Genomic DNA, 26,268 nt, shown 5'->3' with positions numbered 1-26,268 from the left:
GACCGTGAAAGCTTTTAACATGTGTGTATTATTAAGATATTGACTGTAGACTTTCTTAATCGTGGCTGTTTAGACATGTCAGGCCTTGGACCTTGCCAGCATTGGCCTCTAAGGGGGCGCCCGTTCTACAGCAGGCATATATCTAGTTTTTACATACACACCTTTAATTCTCTCAACACTATTTTCTGATTGTTGTGTGGGGTCCCTTGAGTCACATTTTACTTTACAACTCCTGAAGAGGCAATAAAACAGCTGATAGGAGTCAGCTACATTTATTGCCGTTACTCCTTGTCTTTTAGGTGACTGGAGGGGAGATAGTGAGGCAGACTCTTACATGTGACCTGACCAGGATCCACCTGGCAACCCCATCTAGGGCTGATGCTTGGAGTAACAAGCCATTATTAGCACCTGAGGCTGTTGCATTCCAAAGGAACTTTCCTCAGTGCCCAGGGCCATGCTCGAACCAATAGAGCCACTGGCTTTGGGAGGGGAACAGAGAGAGAAGGGGGAGAGGAGAGAAGCAGATGGTCTCTTCTCCTGTGTGCCCTGACTAGAAATCAAACCCAGGACGTCCATATGGCAGGTTGATGCTCTATCCCTCAGGGCCGCCATTACTCTTTATGTTTGTAGCAAGAGCCCTGTCTGATCCAGTTAGCAGGCTTTTCAGTGAACCCAAAAGTCAGTTAAGCAAAGAATCTACAAAAAATAATACACGATGCCTTAAAAGCTTTTTATTCTTAAAACTTACATGAATATCTATTTACTTGTCTTGAAGTAAGGCTACGGACACAAGGATGGTCTTCTCCTGTTCTTTCTTGCATAAGCTGTACTCAGATGAATTTCCTACAGTTTCTATTTTTGGGTTCTTTGAAGTGGAGCATGAAATTAGATATGTATGAAGCAATTTTTAAAAACTTTATTTTGAAGTAATAATAATAATAGACTCACAGGAAGTTGCATAGAAAGTAGAGAGGTCACTGCATGCTGGTCTGCCAGACTCCCCCAGTGCCTACATCTCACTTGCCAGTGGACAGTGTCTATTGTGTACGTGGTTCTTGCATAGAAAGTAGAGAGGTCACTGCATGCTGGTCTGCCAGACTCCCCCAGTGCCTACATCTCACTTGCCAGTGGACAGTGTCTATTGTGTACGTGGTTCTTGCATAGAAAGTAGAGAGGTCACTGCATGCTGGTCTGCCAGACTCCCCCAGTGCCTACATCTCACTTGCCAATGGACAGTGTCTATTGTGTACGTGGTTCTTGCATAGAAAGTAGAGAGGTCACTGCATGCTGGTCTGCCAGACTCCCCCAGTGCCTACATCTCACTTGCCAGTGGACAGTGTCCATTGTGTACGTGGTTCTTGCATAGAAAGTAGAGAGGTCACTGCATGCTGGTCTGCCAGACTCCCCCAGTGCCTACATCTCACTTGCCAGTGGACAGTGTCTATTGTGTACGTGGTTCTTGCATAGAAAGTAGAGAGGTCACTGCATGCTGGTCTGCCAGACTCCCCCAGTGCCTACATCTCACTTGCCAGTGGACAGTGTCTATTGTGTACGTGGTTCTTGCATAGAGAGTAGAGAGGTCACTGCATGCTGGTCTGCCAGACTCCCCCAGTGCCTACATCTCACTTGCCAGTGGACAGTGTCTATTGTGTACGTGGTTCTTGCATAGAGAGTAGAGAGGTCACTGCATGCTGGTCTGCCAGACTCCCCCAGTGCCTACATCTCACTTGCCAATGGACAGTGTCTATTGTGTACGTGGTTCTTGCATAGAAAGTAGAGAGGTCACTGCATGCTGGTCTGCCAGACTCCCCCAGTGCCTACATCTCACTTGCCAGTGGACAGTGTCCATTGTGTACGTGGTTCTTGCATAGAGAGTAGAGAGGTCACTGCATGCTGGTCTGCCAGACTCCCCCAGTGCCTACATCTCACTTGCCAGTGGACAGTGTCTATTGTGTACGTGGTTCTTGCATAGAAAGTAGAGAGGTCACTGCATGCTGGTCTGCCAGACTCCCCCAGTGCCTACATCTCACTTGCCAGTGGACAGTGTCTATTGTGTACGTGGTTCTTGCATAGAAAGTAGAGAGGTCACTGCATGCTGGTCTGCCAGACTCCCCCAGTGCCTACATCTCACTTGCCAGTGGACAGTGTCTATTGTGTACGTGGTTCTTGCATAGAAAGTAGAGAGGTCACTGCATGCTGGTCTGCCAGACTCCCCCAGTGCCTACATCTCACTTGCCAATGGACAGTGTCTATTGTGTACGTGGTTCTTGCATAGAAAGTAGAGAGGTCACTGCATGCTGGTCTGCCAGACTCCCCCAGTGCCTACATCTCACTTGCCAATGGACAGTGTCTATTGTGTACGTGGTTCTTGCATAGAAAGTAGAGAGGTCACTGCATGCTGGTCTGCCAGACTCCCCCAGTGCCTACATCTCACTTGCCAGTGGACAGTGTCCATTGTGTACGTGGTTCTTGCATAGAGAGTAGAGAGGTCACTGCATGCTGGTCTGCCAGACTCCCCCAGTGCCTACATCTCACTTGCCAGTGGACAGTGTCTATTGTGTACGTGGTTCTTGCATAGAAAGTAGAGAGGTCACTGCATGCTGGTATGCCAGACTCCCCCAGTGCCTACATCTCACTTGCCAATGGACAGTGTCTATTGTGTACGTGGTTCTTGCATAGAAAGTAGAGAGGTCACTGCATGCTGGTCTGCCAGACTCCCCCAGTGCCTACATCTCACTTGCCAGTGGACAGTGTCTATTGTGTACGTGGTTCTTGCATAGAAAGTAGAGAGGTCACTGCATGCTGGTCTGCCAGACTCCCCCAGTGCCTACATCTCACTTGCCAATGGACAGTGTCTATTGTGTACGTGGTTCTTGCATAGAAAGTAGAGAGGTCACTGCATGCTGGTCTGCCAGACTCCCCCAGTGCCTACATCTCACTTGCCAGTGGACAGTGTCCATTGTGTACGTGGTTCTTGCATAGAGAGTAGAGAGGTCACTGCATGCTGGTCTGCCAGACTCCCCCAGTGCCTACATCTCACTTGCCAGTGGACAGTGTCTATTGTGTACGTGGTTCTTGCATAGAAAGTAGAGAGGTCACTGCATGCTGGTCTGCCAGACTCCCCCAGTGCCTACATCTCACTTGCCAGTGGACAGTGTCTATTGTGTACGTGGTTCTTGCATAGAAAGTAGAGAGGTCACTGCATGCTGGTCTGCCAGACTCCCCCAGTGCCTACATCTCACTTGCCAGTGGACAGTGTCTATTGTGTACGTGGTTCTTGCATAGAAAGTAGAGAGGTCACTGCATGCTGGTCTGCCAGACTCCCCCAGTGCCTACATCTCACTTGCCAATGGACAGTGTCTATTGTGTACGTGGTTCTTGCATAGAAAGTAGAGAGGTCACTGCATGCTGGTCTGCCAGACTCCCCCAGTGCCTACATCTCACTTGCCAGTGGACAGTGTCCATTGTGTACGTGGTTCTTGCATAGAGAGTAGAGAGGTCACTGCATGCTGGTCTGCCAGACTCCCCCAGTGCCTACATCTCACTTGCCAGTGGACAGTGTCCATTGTGTACGTGGTTCTGTGCGGTCTCATTAGTGTGGCCACCACCACAGGGAAGTTCCAGTGCCGGGTCTTCAGCACAGAGGCCTCCCTCCTGTTACACCCTCCTTCCCCCACCATCTCTCACCCTAGTCGTCCCTCGTCTGTTCTCCATCTCACATTTTGTCATTTGGAGAATATCATATATGTACGTGACCTTTTTTTTTTTTAATTTTTTTTTTCCTTTTACAGAGACAAGGAGAGAGAGAGACAGGGACAGACAGACAGGAATGGAGAGATGAGAAGCATCAATCATTAGTTTTTCGTTGCACATTGCGACACCTTAGTTGTTCATTGATTGCTTTCTCATATGTACCTTGACCGCGGGCCTTCAGCAGACCGAGTAACCCCTTGCTTGAGCCAGCGACCTTGGGTCCAAGCTGGTGAGCTTTTTGCTCAAACCAGATGAGCCCGCGCTCAAGCTGGCAACCTCGGGGTCTCGAACCTGGGTCTTCCGCAGCCCAGTCTGATGCTTTACCCACTGCGCCACCGCCTGGTCAGGCCATACGTGACCTTTTGAGGCTGGCTTTGCTTACTCGGCAGAATAATACCCTTGTGGCCCCCTCACAGTTGTTAAGTATACCCATAATTAAACTCAGGCTGTTTATTTGTCTCTTCTACTCATCAGTTTAAAATGCTTAAGCATAAACATTAGCTTTTAAAATTAAACTTAAGTTTGTTAAGTTGTTAAGTGTATATACAGTTACCATAAAAAAAAGTCAACATGAACATATTGGTAAAATCTGGTCCTAGGTTTTATAGTTGATAGGTACAATGGAGAAATAAAAGGATTTTGTAATTGCAGGCCACTTAAATTCATAATGATTCGTATTCATGTTTTGCTTATAGCCTTATATTTTTGGATCAACTCTCAGCAGTTTATACATTTTGTCAGCCTTCGTTTTGAAGAGCTGACTTTTAGCTTTGATTCTTGGAAAAGACTGATAGTTGATAGTTTTAAGGGAAAGAAAGTGAGTTTCCTATCAGAGTTTGACAACAAAGCTTTATGTAGAAGAAATTGAGTTAACATATTTCAGGTACCCAAGACAAGAAAATGGGAGCCCCTGATTTTATCAGTTTACCAACGAGTGCGGACTGGGGAGGTGCTCTTCCACGAGCCTGTGCTGAGAAATTGAGCAGATAAAGCTCTTTAGATGATGGACTGACTGTAGATTGATGTGAAGTCTGATGGTGGGCATTAGACCTATAGTTATGGGTAAAATCTAGGGTAAATGAGTTTTAAAAGGGAGAGAGCCTAGCACATAGTAACTGCATGCTCAGATAGGGTAGATTATAATATGATTGTGCTGCAGCATGTAATGTTAATCCTCTGCATTGAAGTTGTCACTTGAGATGTGTTTTTCATCTCTAAAGAGGCCATTCGGGCCCCTTTTATATCTTTCGTTCACTTGTCACTCTTTTCATGTTCTCTTACGTCTGTGAGCACACAGAGCGTGTCTGCAGCAGAGCTGCCAGTCCCGTCATCTTGGTCACTGTGGGGTTTGGTTCTATTGATGGATGCTATCATTTCAGCTGATTGATTGCTGTGGTCCTGGGCATGTTTGCATGCCTGGTCACTTTTTCCTGAATGCTGGGTGGACATTATATCTATCACAGTCTTCTGTGCTGGGTTTTGTTTTATTTCTTTGAAGAGCCTTGTTTTGTCTAGCAGGCCTGGCCATTACCTGGGATCAGTCTGACCTTTCAGAGCTTGACCATTAGGTTTGTTGGGGCCGATCTAGCACAGCCCTTAGTCCTGGGCTAATTCACCTGCCCAGGAAGGCCATGTCCTCCTGGGGGTGAATGTTGGGAAGCCTTTCTGTTCTGGGGGGTGGAGTGTGAATCACGGAGATTCTGCCCGCTCCTGTCCAGTGCTTCTGGTCTGGTCCCTGCCTGGTCAGCTTCTCATCCCACACCCACATCAGCCAGAAACTCGGGGTCCCCTCTGCCTGTGCCCAGAGATCACCTCTCAGATCTCTGCTCTCCTGCACTCTTGTTATTTTGACCTACTTATAGCTGATCTGTCTCCTCACTCAGCAGTCATGACCTCCGGGCTCTCTTTGGTCCCTGTCCCTGGGCTGCAGCCTGGCGGCTGCTTCCAGCCAGGAGCTCAGGCCGCCGTGGGCCTTCCTCCCGGGTTGCCTCCTCCGGGAGCTCGGTTCTGGGCTCTGTTGTCCCGTGCTCGAGAAGAGCTGTTGGGTGTATTCTGTCTGGTTTTCTAGGTGATGAGCAGAGGTAATTCCTAAAGAAGTTAATCCCTCGTAGGTGGAAGCAGAGGCTTTACTAATCTGCTTTAAGCTCATTTCTGATGTTTCTAAGTTTTAGATATTGTTCTGGTCTAGAATTCCTTGGTGGTGTTTAAATGAATTTTATTGAGGTACAATTATGTTTAGTAGGATGCATCTATTTTAACTGTCATCTACAGTGTTTCAGCAGTTTGATAAACTGCCACGTTGGGTACTGTTTTATAGTCTCCACTTTTCTCTTGGAATTTCCAGTCTCATCTTTCAGTGGCTTGAACGTGTCAAACCTGCACAGCCTCCAGGGTCCTGGCCAGCATCACCCCTCCCCCAGGATGGGCCCCAGCGTGCCTGTGGGCCGCCCTCCATTTTCAGTCTTCGTGTCACGTCACACAGCGGGGGCACAGGTGTGCCTTTCCGGTTGCCTGCCCTAGAGCTGATGCAGAGCCGGGAAGGTGGGGCACAGCAGCAGCTGGCTCTGTGGGGTGAGCAGTCACCAGTTGGCCAGGAGAGATAAGGGAGCTGGGTATTTTAATTCTTGCCTTTTTGCTTTTTTCCTTGGACGGTTTTGTGGCTTCTCCTTGCAAACCTTGTGGGGAGCCTCCCGGGCCCAGTGACTGCTTGCTGCACGGTGGCTGTCTGCCACGTGGTGGAGGGGGCCAGTGCCGTGACACAGACTCAGCAGGCTGCTTCTGCAAAGGGCCAGGTAGTAAATACTCCTGCGGGCCACGTGCTCTCTGTGACAGCACTCGCCCTTGCTGGTGGCCTGCGAGAACAGCCACAGATGATATGTCAACAAGCGAATGTGGCTGGGATCCAGTAAGACTTGATGGGTGCTGAAGTCTGCTTATCATAATTTTCAGGTGCCACACCACATTTTCCATCTCGATTACTTTTAAACCATTGGAAAGTGTAAAAGCATTCTTAGCTTGTGTGTGGGTCATATAAAACCAGGTGGTGGGTCAGATTTGGCCCATGGCCAGGCCACAGTTTGCTGACCCCGTAGTAACAAGCTGTGCCGTGGCTTCCTGTGCTGGCTGTCCTGCTCTCTGCCCGCTCTGTGCTGTGGGCTTCCCGTGCTGGCTGTCCTGCTCTCTGTGCCGTGGGCTTCCCGTGCTGGCTGTCCTGCTCTCTGTGCCGTGGGCTTCCCGTGCTGGCTGTCCTGCTCTCTGTGCCGTGGGCTTCCCGTGCTGGCTGTCCTGCTCTCTGTGCCGTGGGCTTCCCGTGCTGGCTGTCCTGCTCTCTGCCCGCCCTGTGCCCGTCTGCCGTCTGCCAGGGAGTGTTAGCGCTCTAGTCCATGGCTGGGGCTCTCCTGTTTAGGACAAAACTTGTCTGCATTTTTCTTTTCTGGGTTCACTCGTGATCTGTTTCTGTTGTCTTCTATTGATTTCATTTTTTCAGTTGTATGGCCTTGTCTTATCCATTATTAGATTTGAATTCCAGATATATATGAAGACTTGCTGTGATTGTGTGAGGCTCTGGGTAACAGGCACGCTCCTCCGGAGAGGATTACCAAGTTAGCACTGGCTGTGCCAGCTCCTTGCAGGCTGTCAGGGGCTGACCTGTCCCACGCTGGGCTCCTTCCTGGGCGGGTGGGCGCTTCCACTTCTTTCTGCTGTGTGTGGCCCTTTAAGGTGCCACTCACAGTCACAGCACGTGGTGTGTTTACACACCGCCCCTCCCTGTGGGGACGCTGGCTCCACCCTGTCTCAGAGCTCTGAGGTGATGGGCTCTTGGTCCCAACGAGCTGGTACTCACAGGAGCGCAGGGTCCACCTGCCTGTTGGGCAGGAGCCCCAGCCGCCCTGGGCTGCCCTCCTGTCTCGGGCCCAGACCTGCGCTCCTGCGGTGCCTGTGTGTCTCCAGACAGCCGTGCCGTGTGCCTCTGCCCGGCCTCCCCGTCTCCTCCTCGCTTTGTTCTGAAAGTGTTTCAGAGTTGCTGTGTTACTCTGTGTTCAGTAGGTGCCTAGTAGAATTTTTCTGAAGGATAGAGAAAAAGCCACATACCTTTATTTTAGTCACCTGCAGGTGTTGGCCAGGAGTCACGTGTTCTGGTCAGAGTATGTTCACGGCAGCTACCTGGTCAGAGGTGTGAGCAGAGCTGGGGCTTCTGTGAAAACTGAGTTGGGTGCCGGGTTGGTGTCATCTTGCTGTATGACAAGTGGCTGAGCACATATGTAGCAGCTTGGAACCCCTCCTGTGTCCTCTCTCCCAGTGCGTGTGGGTCGGGAGTCTGGCCGTGGCTGCGCTGGGCCTCTGCTGCTGCTGTCCCCTGGTGTGGCCGGGCCATGTGTGTGGGTCGGGAGTCTGGCCGTGGCTGCGCTGGGCCTCTGCTGCTGCTGTCCCCCTGGTGTGGCCGGGCCATGCCCTCACCCGGTCCCCCTGGGGTCCTCGTTGGCAGAATTCAGTTTGTGGTGGCTGTGGGACTGAGTCATGGGCTCCTAGAGACCACCCCTCTCTGCTGGAGCCCGGGGCCATCCATGGCTGCAGAGAGTGTCTCCCAGATGGCCTTGCCCTAAGGGCTTTTCCTGAGTAGGCATGGTCTCCAGGACAACCTCCCTTTGCAGTAACTTGAAACCAGTTTATGTGGGACCTTACATGACTATGCAAGTTCCTTGACTGTAGCCATCAAGGTCACAAGGGGATGTTTCGTTGTGTCCACACTTCCCACCCGCACTCGGGGGATGACACAGGGCACATGTGCACTAGGACGTGAGCATCTTCAGGGCCTACTTAGACTTTGTTGCCTACCGCAAGTTCTCTGGGTGAAAGTGAGATGCTAAAAAAAATGACTTGTCCAGGTAGGTGAGCGGGAGCTGTACAGGGTGGGGGGACGTGTCTCCAAGTCCAGAGGTGTTGTGTGCGCCCTCAGCACACAGAGCGCCCCCCAGTCCTCGCTCTGCTTACAGACGCTGAGGCTGGAAACAGCTAGTGCTTCATGAGGGCGCTGTGTGCTGGCACGAGGACAGGACTAAACACAGACGAGGCTCTGGCCCTCCACTACAAGATGGGCACCCGAGCCCTGGTTGGAGCCTCGTCCCGAGACGCCAGGGCCGCAGGTTTGATCCCCAGTCAGGGCACAGACAGGACTCAATCCGTGAATGCATCAATGAGTGGAACAACAAATCGTTTCTCTCTCCCCCTTCCTCTCTCTAAAATCAATCAATAAAAGTAAAGAACACAAATAAAAGATGGGCAGCCGTGTCTCTCAGTGTGAAGCGTCTTGTGTGTCTGCACAGAGGCTTGGGCACCTGCCCTCTTCGGCCCAGATGCTGCTCTGCGGCCGTTGCCTCACCCTCGCCCTCGCTGGCTACTTGCTCTTGGAAATCTGTTCTGACTCAAATACTGACAGGTGAGAGAGCGTTTTTGTTTTGTGTGTGTTTAATGTCACTATGGACTTAGGTGTTTTTATTTACATTTGCAGTACACTATAGTGTTATGTATTTTGATTCCTTTTTGTGTGTGTGTATTTTTCTGAAGCTGGAAACGGGGAGAGACAGACAGACTCCCGCATGCGCCGGGATCCACCCGGCACGCCCACCAGGGGCGACGCTCTGCCCACCAGGGGGCGATGCTCTGCCCCTCCGGGGCGTCGCTCTGCTGGGACCAGAGCCACTCTAGCACCTGGGGCAGAGGCCAAGGAGCCATCCCCAGCGCCCGGGCCATCTTTGCTCCAATGGAGCCTTGGCTGCGGGAGGGGAAGAGAGAGACAGAGAGGAAGAAGAGGGGGAGGGGTGGAGAAGCAGATGGGCGCCTCTCCTGTGTTCCCTGGCCGGGAATTGAACCCGGGACTTCTGCACACCAGGCCGACACTCTACCACTGAGCCAACCGGCCAGGGCTTGTATTTTGATTCTTAAAATTGTTCTCAGTTTGGCCAGTAGAGTCATCAGGCTTTGAGCTACTTTTCTGGTGCAAATATAAGATGTTTCCAGTTCCCTTTATCAGCCTGGGCCCTTGGATCAGCCTGTTTTCCAAGAGCGGTGGTTTTGCTTAGAGGGAATGGTACTTAGAATCCAGTATCTGGGCGCTGGGGAGCTCACTGCTGCTGGAGTGCCATTGATTTTAGTTCCTTCACAGACAGCGGGCAGATACATCTACATAGAAGTCCATATTGAGATTGTCAGTTCAAATTGTCCTTAAAAATATCCTTGATTTTTTTTCCTTTTTACTCTTAAAACCTTAGTTTCTAGTAACATGAACATATTTTATCATAAATGTAGGTTTTATTATATTAGCATTGTTTCATCTTACAGTAGACAGGAAATAAATATCTTTAGTGTCAATATTGTGATTATCAATCTAAGTCCAATGTGTAAATTTTAAGATCTTTATTTTCCCCTTGGAGTATATCTGACTAAAGATGTATAGTTTAAGAGGCCATTGGAACACTTTTCTTTAAATAAATAGGTAATTTGTTTGTTACCAGTCATAGGTTTTGCTTTTTTTACAATTTAAGTTTAGGGTTTTTTTTAGTGAGAGTATGGGGAGGCAAAGACAGACTCCTGCATGTACCCGACGAAGATCCACCCGGCATGCCCACCAGGGGGCGATGCTCTGCCCATTTGGGGCTTTGCTCTGTTGCGACCAGAGCCATCCTAGCGCCTGAGGCAGAGGCCACAGAGCCATCCTCAGCGCCTGGGCCATCTTTGCTCCAATGGAGCCTCGGCTACGGGAGGGGAAGAGAGAGACAGAGAGGAAGGAGAGGAGGAGGGGTGGAGAAGCAGATGGGCACTTCTCCTGTGTGCCCTGGCCGGGAATCGAACCCGGGACTTCCACATGCTGGGCCAACATGCTACTGCTGAGCTAACTGGCCAGGGCCTAATTTTAGCTTTTGAAGATGCAAATCATTTATGTTTTATTTATTTATTTATTTATTTTTTCATTTTTTCATTTTTCTGAAGCTGGAAACAGGGAGAGACAGTCAGACAGACTCCCGCATGCGCCCGACCGGGATCCACCCGGCACGCCCACCAGGGGCGACGCTCTGCCCACCAGGGGGCGATGCTCTGCCCATCCTGGGCGTCGCCATATTGCGACCAGAGCCACTCTAGCGCCTGAGGCAGAGGCCACAGAGCCATCCCCAGCGCCTGGGCCATCTCTGCTCCAATGGAGCCTTGGCTGCGGGAGGGGAAGAGAGAGACAGAGAGGAAAGCGCGGCGGAGGGGTGGAGAAGCAAATGGGCGCTTCTCCTGTGTGCCCTGGCCAGGAATCGAACCCGGGTCCTCCGCACGCTAGGCCGACGCTCTACCGCTGAGCCAACCGGCCAGGGCCCAAATCATTTATGTTTTAGAAGTAAAGACACAAGGTGAGTTCAGAGTCTTACTTTTCTTCTTCTCCGCTGCCTTCCACTCGTGATCCCCTGCCTGTGTCCCCAGAGGTCATCACTGTTACTTGTTTCGATTTATCTTTCCACAGCTCAGGCTTTGTGTGCCTTTTTTTGTTGTACCTTACATAAAAATTAGCATAGTACATACACGATTATGTACTGTGCCTTTTTCTTTTCCTTGTGGGAGAAATAGAGTCAGAGAGAGGGCCAGATAGGGACAGACACACAGGAAGGGAGAGAGATGAGAAACATCAATTCTTTGTTGCGGTTCCTTAGTTGTTTATTGGTTGATTTCTCATATGTGCCTTGACAGTGGGGGGAGGGGCTACAGCAGACTGAGTAACCCCTTGCTTGAGCCAGCGACCTTGGGTCCAAGCTGGTGAGCCCTGCTCAAACCAGATGAGCTTGTGCTCAAGCTGGCAACCTTGGGGTCTCGAACCTGGGTCCTCCGCATCCCAGTCCAACACTGTCCACTGCGTCACCGCCTGGTCAGGCTGTACTGTGCCTTTTTTTAATTTTAAAAATTCATCTATTGATTTTTGTGAGAGAGAGAAAAAGAAACAGTGGTTTGATGTCCCACTTGTTTATGCATTCATTGGTTGATTCTTGTGTGTGCCCTGACTGGGGATCGAACCTGTGACCTTAGGTGTACTGGGGTGATGCTCTCACCAGTGGAGCTGCCTGGCCAGGGCTTGCCTTTCCCACGTGACTGTTGCTCGTGGGATGATTTTTATGAAATGGTGAATGATCAGGTAAAGAAGAGGTGTGATTTTACTTACCTGTCATGTTGAAGAGCCGCGTGGTGAGTGTGGCCCTCAGTGAGTCTCCTTTGTCCTCGCCAGCTCGCGTTCACCAGGGACGGGCTCTGTGGCCTGTGGAATGACATGGTGAAAGATGGAGAAATTGTATACACCGGGGCAGAGCCAGCCCAGAGCGGAGAGCTTCCTCCTAGAAAAGGTAAGGGCCTTTCACCAGTATTTTCCATTTTGTAAAGACCTTTATAAATTACACTTGATAGAAATTTTGGAGTTCGCTGTAGAAGCAGGTGTGTCTGAGCACATCTTTGGCGATGGCTGTCTAGATGACATACAGTTAATACTGCAGGCTGCCTGGGCTCTGTTGTTCCGGGTGTACGAGGCTTTCTTACCACAAGTTCCCTCGCCACCCATCACTGTGCTGTCTCCCCCCTGCTACCCCCGCTGCAGCTTACAGGCACATCCGTTCACATTTCTCTTTGGACGATTGATGTTCCTGTTGTATCCTCTGCTATTGATAAGTTTCCTGCTGGTTTTAATAGGGTTTTTTTGGAGAGTGTAAAAGAAGCATGTAAATGTGGCCAGTCTCCCAGAATAACTCATGGTCATTTGGGCATGAAAGGCATCCCCACACCAAGGTAGCAGATAGGATGATAGAGACTCCAGATGTCACTCCCACCCAGGGCTGGAGGGGGCAGGGGCGGAGTGTTCTCTATGGTTTGCCCTGGAGTCAGGGAGTCCCGGTCTGGCCTCAGGGACGGTAGTGTGGGGTCCCCAGGAAGATAACCGAGGGGAGAAGAGCTGGTCAGAGGTGTGCAGTGTGGCGGGCAGGGAGCAGTGGACAGTGGGCAGGGAGCAGTGGACAGTGGGCAGGGAGCAGGGTGGCGGCAGGGAGCAGTGGGCAGGGAGCAGTGGGCAGGGAGCAGTGGACAGTGGGCAGGGAACAGTGGACAGTGGGCGGGGAGCAGGGTGGCGGCAGGGAGCAGTGGACAGTGGGCAGGGAGCGGCGGGGGCGGGCAGGGAGCAGTGGACAGTGGGCATGGAGCAGGGTGGCAGCAGGGAGCAGTGGACAGTGTGCGGGAGCAGGGTGGCGGCAGGGAGCAGTGGACAGTGGGCAGGGAGCAGTGGGCAGGGAGCAGTGGACAGTGGGCGGGAGCAGGGTGGCGGCAGGGAGCAGTGGACAGGGAGCAGGGTGGCGGCAGGGAGCAGTGGACAGGGAGCAGTGGACAGTGGGCAGGGAGCAGTGGACAGTGGGCGGGAGCAAGGTGGCGGCAGGGAGCAGTGGACAGGGAGCAGGGTGGCGGCAGGGAGCAGTGGGCAGGGAGCAGTGGACAGTGGGCGGGAGCAGGGTGGCGGCAGGGAGCAGTGGGCAGGGGGCAGGGAGCAGTGGGCAGGGAGCAGTGGACAGTGGGCGGGAGCAGGGTGGCGGCAGGGAGCAGTGGACAGGGAGCAGGGTGGTGGCAGGGAGCAGTGGGCAGGGAGCAGTGGACAGTGGGCGGGAGCAGGGTGGCGGCAGGGAGCAGTGGACAGGGAGCAGGGTGGCGGCAGGGAGCAGTGGACAGGGAGCAGTGGACAGTGGGCGGGAGCAGGGTGGCGGCAGGGAGCAGTGGGCAGGGAGCAGTGGACAGTGGGCGGGAGCAGGGTGGCGGCAGGGAGCAGTGGACAGGGAGCAGGGTGGCGGCAGGGAGCAGTGGGCAGGGAGCAGTGGACAGTGGGCGGGAGCAGGGTGGCGGCAGGGAACAGTGGGCAGGGAGCAGTGGACAGTGGGCGGGAGCACGGTGGCGGCAGGGAGCAGTGGGCAGGGAGCAGTGGACAGTGGGCGGGAGCAGGGTGGCGGCAGGTAGCAGTGGACAGGGAGCAGTGGGCAGGGAGCAGGGCGCAGTGGACAGTGGGCAGGGAGCAGTGGACAATGGGCCGGGAGCAGTGGACAGTGCGCGGAAGCAGGGTGGTGGCAGGGAGCAGTGGGCAGGGAGCAGTGGGCAGGGAGCAGTGGACAGTGGGCGGGAGCAGGGTGGCGGCAGGGAGCAGTGGACAGTGGGCGGGAGCACGGTGGCGGCAGGGAGCAGTGGACAGTGGGCGGGAGCACGGTGGCGGCAGGGAGCAGTGGACAGTGGGCGGGAGCAGTGGGCAGGGAGCAGTGGGCAGTGGGCAGGGAGCAGTGGACAGTGGGCGGGAGCACGGTGGCGGCAGGGAGCAGTGGACAGGGAGCAGTGGACAGTGGGCGGGAGCAGTGGGCAGGGAGCAGTGGGCAGTGGGCGGGAGCACGGTGGCGGCAGGGAGCAGTGGACAGGGAGCAGTGGACAGTGGGCGGGAGCAGTGGGCAGGGAGCAGTGGGCAGTGGGCAGGGATCAGTGGGCAGGGAGCAGTGGACAGTGGGCAGGGAGCAGTGGACAGTGGGCGGGAGCAAGGTGGCGGCAGGGAGCAGTGGGCAGGGAGCAGTGGGCAGGGAGCAGTGGACAGTGTGCGGGAGCAGGGTGGCGGCAGGGAGCAGTGGGCAGGGAGCAGTGGACAGTGTGCGGGAGCAGGGTGGCGGCAGGGAGCAGTGGACAGTGGGCAGGGAGCAGTGGGCAGGGAGCAGTGGACAGTGGGCGGGAGCAGGGTGGCGGCAGGGAGCAGTGGACAGTGGGCAGGGAGCAGTGGACAGTGGGCAGGGAGCAGTGGGCAGGGAGCAGTGGACAGTGGGCAGGGAACAGTGGGCAGGGAGTAGTGGACAGTGGGCAGGGAGCAGTGGGCAGTGGGCAGGGAGCAGTGGACAGTGGGCAGGGAACAGTGGGCAGGGAGCAGTGGACAGTGGGCAGGGAGCAGTGGACAGTGGGCAGGAAACAGTGGGCAGGGAGTAGTGGGCAGGGAGCAGTGGACAGGGAGCAGGGTGGCGGGCAGGGAGCAGTGGGCAGGGAGCAGGGTGGCAGGCAGGGAGCAGTGGGCGGGGAGCAGGGTGGCGGCAGGGAGCAGTGGGTGGTGGTGGGCACAAGCGGTGGTGGGGGTGGTCAAGAGCGTTGCGTGGAGGGCACAGAGCAGCAGAGGGGGTGGGCCGGACTGGAGGGCAGTGCTCCTTTGAGTGTCCAGCTGCTTCCACATCCTGGAGGCTGTGCCTGCTGGTGCAGTGGTCACACTGCCCAGGTGACACCTGTGTACACGACGTGGAAAAGCACTGCCCAGAGGGCCATGGATGTTAGGACAGCAGCCAGTCGTCCCTCACAGCAGTGGAAACTCAGAGAAGGAAGCTCTCACTCCTCGCCTGAAGGCTCACACGCAGGTGCTCCCCCTGATCAGGTGCCGATGAAGGGGCCACGGCTGGCCCCACCCTGAGGCTGACTCCTGAGAGTTGGGGGGGGACCTGGGATGGACGTTTCCAGCACCCTCCAAGTCCCACTGCTGATGCTCCCCTCTCAGAGAGCATGGTGAGTCTGATTGTCCAGCGGCTGGAGCCCCAGAGGGAGGGGCACGGCTTCCTGTGCTCATGAATAAGAGCTCACGGCACCAGTGGGCTCCTCAGCCGGGTCGGCAGCCCGCTCACCTTAGATCTGCTCTGCCCTCCATAATTAGTCTGTTCTCTATGGAAAGCCTAACACCATGGGCGTCAGCCTCCGTCCGCTGGGAGGGTGATGTCAGCTTCCACGGGAGGCCTTGCCCTGCAGGACGGAAGTCCAGTGGGGCCCTGCCCTTGTGCTTGTTTGCCGAAGCCCCAGTGTCTGGTGTTAGCTCTGGAAGGAAGCAGATGGTGCGACTCCAGGCTCTGGTCAAGCAGTTGTACTTAGCACAGAGTCAGGATGAAAGGAGTCAGTTCCTTGGGGGGGCGGGTCATGGCTGTCCTCTGAGAATGTGGTCATTGTCCACCTGGGGATTAAACACAGCACGGGCAGCGAGGCCTGGGTGCGTCTCTGGGGCCTGTCACAGTCCTGGGACCTCCAGTGTTTGTTAAATAACCTTTGACTCCCACAGAGTGAGTCTGGGGAGCATCGCTTTTGCTTTCAAGATCTGCTGGCTCTTCCCGTCCTGGGTGTCTGACGGCCATGGTGAGCGGAGAAGAGGTGGGGGTACCCCAAGTCTGCCTCGTTGTACACCCAGCTTTCCTGCTCCCTCTGGGCGCTGTGTCCAGATTCCCAGGATGGGGGAGCCACCTAGTGATCACAGGGATGCAAAACACCTGGACAGTTTCCTAGTGCAGAACTCGGGTCCCGTCCTGGGGAGGGCCACCAGGCAGCGTGCAAAGGCCAGCCGGGGCCCGAGAGGGCTGTGCTGAGCGCGTGCAGGCCGGCGTGCCCGTCCCAGGAGGATGCCCGTCTGGTGGTGCAGGGCTTGCGCCTGGCTGCGGACTGGCCTGGCTGGTCCTGACACGTCTCGGCAGCTTTGTAAACCAAGGCAAGCCAAGTCCACTTTCCCTCTGATCTGCAGGTCATTGGCCTCTGACCATCTTCTCTCCGGTTCTGACCTCACTGCAGCTTTAATCCCAGTTAGGTTACTTTAAATTCAGGTAGTGTGTTTTTTCTGACGTCAGATGCAGGGTGGGCAAAAGGAGGTTCACATTGTCCGTGTGGAAGAAAAGGCGGAATTCATAAACAGTGATGCAAGGAGAAAGTGTATTGTGGACTCACAGCTGTGACTTGCTCTTGCCTGCGGTGCACGAGTCATTTCCCACCCCAGTTCTGCAGTTCTGACAGCAGCTGGGGGTCTGGCAGTCCTGTCCAGTTCTGACCCTTGCTGGAGTGAGCTCAGGCTCACCAGACCACCCCCACTTCAGGTGCTGACTACACAGAGGTCCCAGGGGTTCCCATGGGCTCCACTTGGGCTCAGTAGTTCCCCAGTGTGACTCAGAATGCAGGAGAACATGACGTCCATCAATCCTCTATTAGAGGGTCGGCCCGAACAAGCAGACGCAGGGCTGTGCAGGCGCGGTGGGCGAGGCCTGCGGGGTTCAGGCAGGCAGCTAGCTACCAAGGACAATGTCGTAGCTCTGAAACGGGGCAGGGCGTTGAGGCAGTGTTTTTTTTTATTTTTATTTTTATTATTATTATTTTATTTATTTATTCATTTTTAGAGAGGAGAGAGAGAGAGAGAGAGAGAGAGAGAGATGGGGGAGGAGCTGGAAGCATCAACTCCCATATGTGCCTTGACCAGGCAAGCCCAGGGTTTCGAACCGGCGACCTCAGCATTTCCAGGTCAACGCTTTATCCACTGTGCCACCACAGGTCAGGCGAGGCAGTGTTTTTGAAGCCCTGCGTCAAAGAAGGATCTGAGGGACAAATCGGTTTCTTTATTAAAAAGATGACTGGGCAATTCCCTTCTTAATAAATCACACTGTACCTGTTATGGGTGATGTCATGTCACTTTTTAAAAATTGATCAAACGTTCAGCAAATGATTCGGGTCATAACTTAACCTTTCCATTTCTGCGAGGGACATTTGCAAAGAGACTGACAAGTGGGTGTTACATTTTGAAAAGCAATTTGTAAATTTTAAAAAATTAAAAATATTTTTCAGATGATAGTGTCGATGGTCAGAGCGTAACGAAGAAAGGAGACCTGAATGACAAGGAGAGGAAGGAAGAGGACGAGGCCCCCGCACCCGCGTGCCGGGCCAAGGCGATCCTGGAGAGCTGGGTGTGGGGCCGGCAGCCAGGTACTGTCACCGGGGCCTCGGCGCTCCAGGCTGTTGATCCCGCGCTCGCGTTCCAGACACCACCGGTGGACCCTGGTGGTGGTGATGGAAGTTTTTATTTGTTTTTTTTGTTACGGAATTTTAAAAAATTTAACTTACTGTGTTTTTATATTGTGGTCAAATATAAGTAGCGTGCAGTTTCCAGTTTCAGTTGTCTGCAAGTGTGTGGTTTGGTGGCCACACTGCATTCCCGCTGCTGAGACCCTCATGACCTTCTGTCTCCGTAACCTTCCCATCTTCCCAACCTGCAGCTCTGCTCATGAGGCTGTAACCACTTTCTCCTCTAGCCCCGGCCCCTGGACACTCTGTCTCCTCTCTGTCTTTAGGATTTGACCAGTCTGTTCACCTGTAAGTGGTGGGATCGTTTAATATTAGTCCTTTTGCAACTGGCTTGTTTTATTAATTAGCATAATGTTTTCAGGGTTCACTCTTGTGATAGCATGTGTTAGAATTTCCTCCTCCTTTTTTCTTTTCTTGTGGGAGAGACAGAGAGAGTCAGAGAGAGGACAGACAGACAGGAAGGGAGAGAGATGAGAAACATCAATTCTTCGTTGCAGCATCATAGTTGTTCATTGATTGATTTCTCATATGTGTCTTGACCATGGGCCTTCAGCAGATGGAGTGACCCCTTGCTCGAACCAGCGACCTTAGGTTTAAGCTGGTAAGCCCTGCTCAAACCAGATGAGCCCGCACTCAAGCTGGCGACTTTGGGGTTTCAAACCTGGGTCCTCCACATCCCAGTTCAACGCTCCGTCCACTGTGCCATCCCTGGTCAGGCAGAATTTCCTCCTTTTTAAGGCAGTGTAATATTCCCGTGTATTTGTGGACTGCATTCATTTATCTGGTCGCCCGTGGATGGGCATTTGGAGGCTGCCACCTCTTGACTGTTGTGACTCACGCTGCTGTGGGCGTGGGTAGGCCATGTTCAAGTCTCTGCATTGCCTTCTGTGTGTGTATCCCGAGGGGCTGACCTGCTGGAGCGTGTGGGGACGCTGTACTTTCTGTGTGTGTATCCCGAGGGGCTGACCTGCTGGAGCGTGTGGGGACGCTGTACTTTCTGTGTGTGTATCCCGAGGGGCCGACCTGCTGGAGCGTGTGGGGACGCTGTCCCTTTCTGTGTGTGTATCCCGAGGAGCCGTCCTGCTGGAGCGTGTTGGGACGCTGTCCCTTTCTGTGTGTGTATCCCGAGGGGCCGACCTGCTGGAGCGTGTGGGGACGCTGTCCCTTTCTGTGTGTGTATCCCGAGGAGCCGTCCTGCTGGAGCGTGTGGGGACGCTGTACTTTCTGTGTGTGTATCCCGAGGGGCTGACCTGCTGGAGCGTGTGGGGACGCTGTCCCTTTCTGTGTGTGTATCCCGAGGGGCTGACCTGCTGGAGCGTGTGGGGACGCTGTCCCTTTCTGTGTGTGTATCCCGAGGGGCTGACCTGCTGGAGCGTGTGGGGACGCTGTCCCTTTCTGGGGACCTGGCAGACGTGTCCCCAGCAGCTGCAGGGTGTTACCGCCCTGCCAGCATTTCTGAGCGACCCAGCGGGTCGGCGTCCTCTCTGGCGTGCAGTGTTGTCACTGTATTTTATTTTAGCTATTCTGATAGGTGTGCGGTGATGTCTCACTGTGGTTTGGATGTGCAGCTCCTATGGCTGAGGATGATGACCCTCTCTTCTTCTGCTTATTACCACCTGCAAATTCTTTTCAGTTAAATTAAAAAAAAATTCTTGATCTTTGTGTGTTCTTTACATATTTTGGAAACTAGTCCTTTGTCCTCGCAGTCAGGCACTGTATGACAGTGTTTCGATCAATGGTGGACCACATACACGACAGTGATCCCGTGCGATCATAGTGGAGCTGATAAACTCCCATTGCCTCTCAGGTCGTGGCCGTCCATCGTCACATTGTAACACAGCCCGTAACGCGTGTGTTTGTGATGCTGGTGTGAGCACACCTGTTACTCTGACAGTCCTGTGAGAGTGCAACACACAATCAAGTGTACTCAGTAGTTAATAATTCACTAGGTTACTGCTTTATGTATTTACCATGCTGTATTTTTATTTAAAGACTTTTAAATTGATTTTAGAGAGAGGAGAGAGAGAAAAGGAGGGGGGAGGAGTGGGAAGCATCAACTTATAGTAGTTGCTTCTCGTCTGTGCCTTGACCGGGTGAGCCCGGCGTTTCCAGCTTGTGACCTCAGCGTCCCAGGTCGACACTTCACCCGCTGTGCCACCCCAGGCTGGGCTGCTCCCCACTTGACAGCTAGGTGACACACTGCTGAGATCCTGAGCTTGGTTTCCGTCCCGTGTCACAGACGTGAGTGAGCTGAAGGAGTGCCTCTCCGTGCTGGTGAAGGAGCAGCAGGCTCTGGCTGTCCGGTCGGCCACCAGCTCCCTGTCTGCTGTGAGGCTGAAGCAGAGGCTGGTCATCTTGGAGCGGTACTTCATTGCCCTGAACAGAACTGTCTTCCAGGAGAATGTCAAGGTCAAGTGGAAAAGCAGCGGCATTTCTTTGCGTCCTCTGGACAAAAAAAGGTAACCACAGAGTGAAGGAAAAATCCTAAGACCAGCCACATAGAAAACCAGCTGTGCTGTTCAGGAGAGCTCACTGAGGCTTTCAGTCATGTTCCTTTTCCATTTTTATGAAGTTTTTTTGTATTTTTTCCAAAGTGAGAAGCAGGGAGGCAGTCAGACAGACTCCTGCATGCACTCGACCGGGATCCACCCGGCATGCCCACCAGGGGGCGATGCTCTGCCCATCTGGGGTGTTGCTCCCTTGCGACCAGAGCCACTCTAGCACCTGAGGCAGAGGCCACAGAGCCATCCTCAGTGCCCGGGCCATCTTTGCTCCAATGGAGCTTTGGCTGCGGGAGGGGAAGAGAGAGACAGAGAGGAAGGAGGGGGGGAGGGGTGGAGAAGCAGATGGGCGCTTCTCCTGTGTGCCCTGGCCGGGAATCGAACCTAGGACTTCCAATGCAACGCCGGGCCAATGCTCTACCACTGAGCAAACCAGTCAGGGCATTTTTATGAAGTTTTATCTTGCTTTCCCTAATTTTTTGTTATCATTTGGACAACGGCTTTGCCAATTTGCTCACGTAGTAACGGGCTATGTTGTGTAATCAGTGTCATGACTGTAAAGACATGACAGGGACAGGTTGGGCCACCATGGGTGTACAGTGGCACATGTGGATCTGAAAATGGGACCTGCGCGTGTGTCTGCTGTGCCTCGCTGTCGGGTTGAGGACAGTCAGACTGGAGCGGGACCTGCACGTGTGTCTGCTGTCGGGTTGAGGACAGTCAGACTGGAGCGCTCGTGCCTGGCTCGTCGAGACGCTCCGTGTGTCTATCCCAGTGTGGCTCTGACTCTGTATGCGCAGTGCTTCCAGGCGGGGTTTGTGCTGTGCTGCTGGTGTGCAGCAGCAGGGTTCTCTGACCAGCGCCCATCCCATGTGTCCCCAGTTCCCGGTCTGCGGGCAGAGGCGTGGAAGGCCTGGCGCGAGTCGGATCCCGAGCAGCCCTGTCCTTTGCCTTCGCATTCTTGCGACGAGCCTGGCGGTCAGGTGCGTGTGCCCAGGGGATCCTGCTTCCTGTCTCCCGGGAGGGTTGGCGTCTCTCCTCCCTGCTGCCACCACCTGCCCTTGGGCCGATTCTGGTGCTATTGGTGCCACTTTCGCCTTGTTCGCAAAAGAGAGGCATCAGAGTCTGTTCGAAAAGATCTGTGCTTCTGAAAACAGTGTGAAAACCACTGCAGGCCTCTGTGCTGCCTTATTTCCTAGCACAGGAAGTTAGGCTTGCTCGTGCGAGAGGTATGGCACAGAGGATCGACTCTAGAGACGAAAGAATTACAGTTCAGTCTCATGAGGTTTTTTTTTTTTTTTTTTTTTAATTTTTCTGAAGCTGGAAACTGGAAGGCAGTCAGACAGACTCCCGCATGCGCCGACCGAGATCCACCCGGCACGCCCACCAGAAATGACGCTCTGCCCACCAGGGGGCGATACTCTGCCCCTCCGGGGCATCGCTTTGTTGCGACCCGAGCCACTCTAGCGCCTGGGGCAGAGGCCATGGAGCCATCCCCAGTGCCCGGACCATCTTTTTGCTCCATTGGAGCCTCGGCTGCGGGAGGGGAAGAGAGAGACAGAGAGGAAGGAGAGGGGGAGGGGTGGAGAAGCAGATGGGCGCCTCTCCTGTGTGCCCTGGCTGGGAATCAAACCCGGGACTCCTGCACGCCAGGCCAACGCTCTACCACTGAGCCAACCGGCCAGGGCCGTCTCATGAGTTCTTGCAGTGGCTCCCCGAGGGGAAAGTGAGGGACTGCAAAGGTGACCAGCGTGTCCTCTTGTGCTGAGGCCTAGGGGGCCGGCCCAGGGTGGCGAGGACAGCTCTGCTTGTTCCCGGGGCTCGAGGAGTGGGTGGCCTCCGCTGATGCCTGTGTGCGTCTGCAGGGGAGGACGCGGACCTCTGCAGCGAGCTGCTGCAGGAGTCCCTGGAGGCCCTGCGAGCCCTGCCGGAGGCCTCGCTCTTCGACGAGAGCACCGTGTCCTCCGTGTGGCTGGAGGTGGTGGAGCGCGCGGCCCGCTTCCTCAGGTCCGTCGTGACCGGGTGAGTGCTCCGCGCCGTCCCGTGCGGGCGCTGCCCGCGAGCCTCAGGCTTCACCCCGCCCTGTAACTGTTTCCCTGCTGCAGTTGACAATATTGTTGACAGTACCAGGGGTCCAACATCGTGGTCAGTCACATTCTGTACAGAGTGCCCCCCATATTCCCAGTGCCCACCTGGCCTGTAATGGTTATCACGACGTTGGTCACTACATTTCCTATGCTGTACTGTGCTTGATCACATCCCGTGACTGTCCTGTGACTGCCCGTTGTACTTCCTATCCGCCCCCTCTTTACAGTAAAATCCTTGGGTGGTGCCTCCCAGTGTGCTCTCTGCACCCTCTCATCCTGGTGCTTCCGGATCTCGGCTCTTTTCACCTGGGTGACTTTGCCCGTAACGAACACCTTTATGTCATTTTTAGCACGTTGTCTCTACGCTCTGCCTTGACTTTGTTCCTGACCCGCTGCTGTCATTTCAGGGACGTTCATGGGACTCCGGGCACCAAGGGGCCGGGCAGCATCCCACTGCAGGACCAGCACCTGGCCCTGGCCCTCCTGCTGGAGCTGGCCGTGCAGAGGGGCACGCTGAGGTGAGGGGGCCGCGGACGCCTGGGTTGGGACGTCTGTCCTGTTTCCTGCGTCACTCCAAACCTGTGATTGTAGCAAACGCGTGGTGGTGTGCAGACACCCGCCTCCCAGGAGGCTCCGTGTTCACACCCGGTGCGCTTAGCTTGTCCTTACTTCCAGTTTTGTGTTCAGCTTGTCTAGGAGCCTCGGGATTATTCCTTATTTTTATTATTTTTTTTTTCCCCCCTGCATTTTTCTGAAGCTGGAAACGGGGAGAGACAGACAGACTCCCACATGCGCCCGACCGGATCCACCCGGCACGCCCACCAGGGGCGACGCTCTGCCCACCAGGGGGCGATGCTCTGCCCCTCCGGGGCATCGCTTTGCCGCGACCAGAGCCACTCCAGTGCCTGGGGCAGAGGCCAAGGAGCCATCCCCAGCGCCCGGGCCATCCCTGCTCCAATGGAGCCTCGGCTGCGGGAGGGGAAGAGAGAGACAGAGAGGAAGGAGTGGGGGTGGAGAAGCAAACGGGCGCTTCTCCTATGTGCCCTGGCCGGAAATCGAACCCGGGTCCCCCGCATGCCAGGCCGACGCTCTACCGTTGAGCCAACCGGCCAGGGCCCCTTATTTTTATTCTTAATTCTTTTAAAATACTTTTATGCTGTTAATTTAAGATCCTAGAAAGTCTTTTGGAAAATGCTCTTTGAGCTCCTGATCTGGTCTTATATATTCTACATAGAAGGTGGATGTCTTGCGTGAAAATCGTGGTGTATAGAGATAGCCATTTTCTGCCAAGAATTGTTTCCATGACCTTTTTTAGCTTCCTTTCAGACCTAAAGTGCTTTTTTCAGTTTTATTTTGCCATCCACTTTTGTTTTTAACAGACTACGCCAGAGAAAGTTAACCTGGTTCTTCTAGAGAATAAAGCTGCTTTCTCTTCCAGCCAAATGCTGTCGGCCATCCTGCTCCTGCTGCAGCTGTGGGACAGTGGGACGCAGGAGACGGACAACGAGCGGTCCGCCCAGGGCACCAGCGCACCCCTCCTCCCGCTGCTGCAGCGGTTCCAAAGCATGGTCTGCGGCAAGGACGCCGCCCACGCCGACAGCGACACCCACGTGCGTGTCCTCACGGGGCTCCCCTAAGTGATGCTTGCTTATCCGGGGGCCCTCAGAGCGGGCTGCCGTGGACGAGACCAGAGCGTGTGTCTGGGGGTGGCTGTGGATTACGGGGAGCGTGTGTTCGTAGATGAGACCAGAGCGTGTTGGGGTGGCTGTGGATTATGGGGAGCGTGTGTTCGTAGACGAGACCAGAGCGTGTCGGGGTGGCTGTGGATTATGGGGAGCGTGTGTTCGTAGACGAGACCAGAGCGTGTCTGGGGGTGGCTGTGGATTACGGGGAGCATGTGTTCGTAGACGAGACCAGAGCGTGTGTCTGGGGGTGGCTGTGGATTACGGGGAGCATGTGTTCGTAGACGAGACCAGAGCGTGTGTCTGGGGGTGGCTGTGGATTACGGGGAGCGTGTGTTCGTAGATGAGACCAGAGCGTGTTGGGGTGGCTGTGGATTATGGGGAGCGTGTGTTCGTAGACGAGACCAGAGCGTGTCGGGGTGGCTGTGGATTATGGGGAGCGTGTGTTCGTAGACGAGACCAGAGCGTGTCTGGGGGTGGCTGTGGATTACGGGGAGCATGTGTTCGTAGACGAGACCAGAGCGTGTGTCTGGGGGTGGCTGTGGATTAAGGGGAGTGTGTGTTCGTAGACAAGACCAGAGCGTGTGTCTGGGGGTGGCTGTGGATTACGGGGAGCGTGTGTTCGTAGACGAGACCGGAGCGTGTGTCTGGGGGTGGCTATGGATTTCGGGGAGCGTGTGTTTGGCGATTCCAGCAGCGAGTCGGATGTGCGAGGCCCACCTGGCTTGCAGCTGACATGATGGGACATCCTGCAAGCCATCAGGGTTCTCTGAAGCAGCTAAGGTGTGGCCGAGCCACCGTGGGCACTGTACTCAGATGAAAAGAGGTGGTTTTGTTTTCGGTTTTCAAAGCCAGGATGCGGCACGGCACTGTGTCCCCATGCAGCAGGCTGTGCTGTGTGTTCCCCCGAGGGTCCTTCGGGCGGTCGGTGACCTACTGTGCTGGCCGAGTCCTGTCCTGAGTATGTGTGTGGTGACTGGGGGGGGGGGGCAGGTCGCCAAGAACGAGTCACAGTGAACACCAAGATCCAGTCGTCAGAGGTCACCTGCGTCCCTCCCGCTGTGTGTGACGGGCGTGTGCTTCTGTTCCAGCTCCTGTCCGGCCCCTTGAGCCCCAACGAGAGCTTCCTGCGCTACCTCGTCCTTCCGCAAGACACTGAGCTCGCCATCGACTTGGGACAGACTGCCGTCGTGGTCATGGCCCACCTGGACCGCCTGGCCGTGCCCTGCATGCCGCCTCTGTGCAGCTCGCCGACGTCTCACAAGGTGTGTGGGTGGTCCCGTTCCCGATCCCTGCGCCCTGCAGGTGGTCCCGTTCCCGATCCCTGCGCCCTGCAGGTGGTCCCGTTCCCGATCCCTGCGCCCTGCAGGTGGTCCCGTTCCCCATCCCTGCACCCTGCAGGTGGTCCCGTTCCCCATCCCTGCGCCCTGCAGGTGGTCCCGTTCTCGATCCCTGCGCCCTGCAGGTGGTCCCGTTCCCGATCCCTGCGCCCTGCAGGTGGTCCCGTTCCCATCCCTGCCACACCTGTGTGCAGAGTCCCTCTTCCTCGTGTGGGAGGTGCTGGCTTAGGGCTTCACTCATGCACGGGGTTCAGGGAGGCGTCCCTGGCTGGTACTTCGCAGTTCTTCAGGTCACCTACAGCGTTTCAGAGCTGTGCCAGCCTCACTTTTTGACCAAGAAAGAAACTTTCCTGTTGCTGCAAAGATGTGTTCCTCCTCTGTTACCTCACAGGGGTCGCTGCAGGAGGTCATCGGGTGGGGGCTGATCGGCTGGAAGTGCTACGCCAACGTCATCGGCCCCATCCAGAGCGAGGGGCTGGCCAGCCTGGGCGTCACGCAGATCGCCTGCGCAGAGAAGCGGTTCCTGATCCTGTCGCGCAACGGCCGTGTGTACACGCAGGCCTACAACAGCGACACGCTGGTGGGTGTCGGGCAGGGCCCCTCGCTGGTAGGCGGGCATGCTCTTGACCGCGGCTCTAACTGAGGTCTGATCGTTTTGTTGTTGGACTTAAGACTCATCATAAGCATCGGTTCATTGACTGTCAGTCTTTAAAATCTTAATCGTAGTCGTTTTGTCAGGATCTTGAGGCAGTCTTAGTATCCAAGATTAGGGCTCCTGACGGGAACACCCCTAGTCATGGTCCCCACCTGTAAACTCAGTGCACAGGTGCAAACTCACTGAACTGGGGGCCAGGCAGTCAGAAGGGAGGGTTGGGCCTCGTGGGGACCTCACGTTGGGACGTGTGTGTTCCTGCCCGAGGAAGGTGCTCTTCCTTCCCTGAGCTGTGGGTCTGCACTGCAGGCAGCTGGTCACACCCCACGCACTTGGAGGCCGTGCTGCTGCTGCTGGGCGGGCCGGGGG

At 54.9% G+C, this 26,268-nt stretch overlaps 1 protein-coding gene across 2 annotated transcripts in view; it reads left to right on the top strand.

The window, feature by feature from the left end:
* Positions 1-26,268, top strand: part of HERC2 (HECT and RLD domain containing E3 ubiquitin protein ligase 2) — a 124,085-nt gene that overhangs the window by 3,632 nt on the left and 94,185 nt on the right. For both annotated transcript variants that reach the window (XM_066239227.1, XM_066239228.1), the window contains exons 3-11: positions 12,008-12,122; positions 17,401-17,538; positions 19,877-20,096; positions 21,021-21,121; positions 22,004-22,160; positions 22,633-22,743; positions 23,664-23,835; positions 24,999-25,172; positions 25,639-25,827. In XM_066239227.1, the coding sequence (XP_066095324.1) occupies positions 12,008-12,122; positions 17,401-17,538; positions 19,877-20,096; positions 21,021-21,121; positions 22,004-22,160; positions 22,633-22,743; positions 23,664-23,835; positions 24,999-25,172; positions 25,639-25,827 (1,377 nt within the window). The remainder of the gene's footprint in view (positions 1-12,007; positions 12,123-17,400; positions 17,539-19,876; positions 20,097-21,020; positions 21,122-22,003; positions 22,161-22,632; positions 22,744-23,663; positions 23,836-24,998; positions 25,173-25,638; positions 25,828-26,268) is intronic.

Source organism: Saccopteryx bilineata, chromosome 7, assembly GCF_036850765.1.
Source record: "Saccopteryx bilineata isolate mSacBil1 chromosome 7, mSacBil1_pri_phased_curated, whole genome shotgun sequence".
NCBI lineage: Eukaryota > Metazoa > Chordata > Mammalia > Chiroptera > Emballonuridae > Saccopteryx > Saccopteryx bilineata.
The sequence above is the reverse complement of the archived record's forward strand: the minus strand, read 5'-3'. Positions and strand labels throughout refer to the sequence as shown.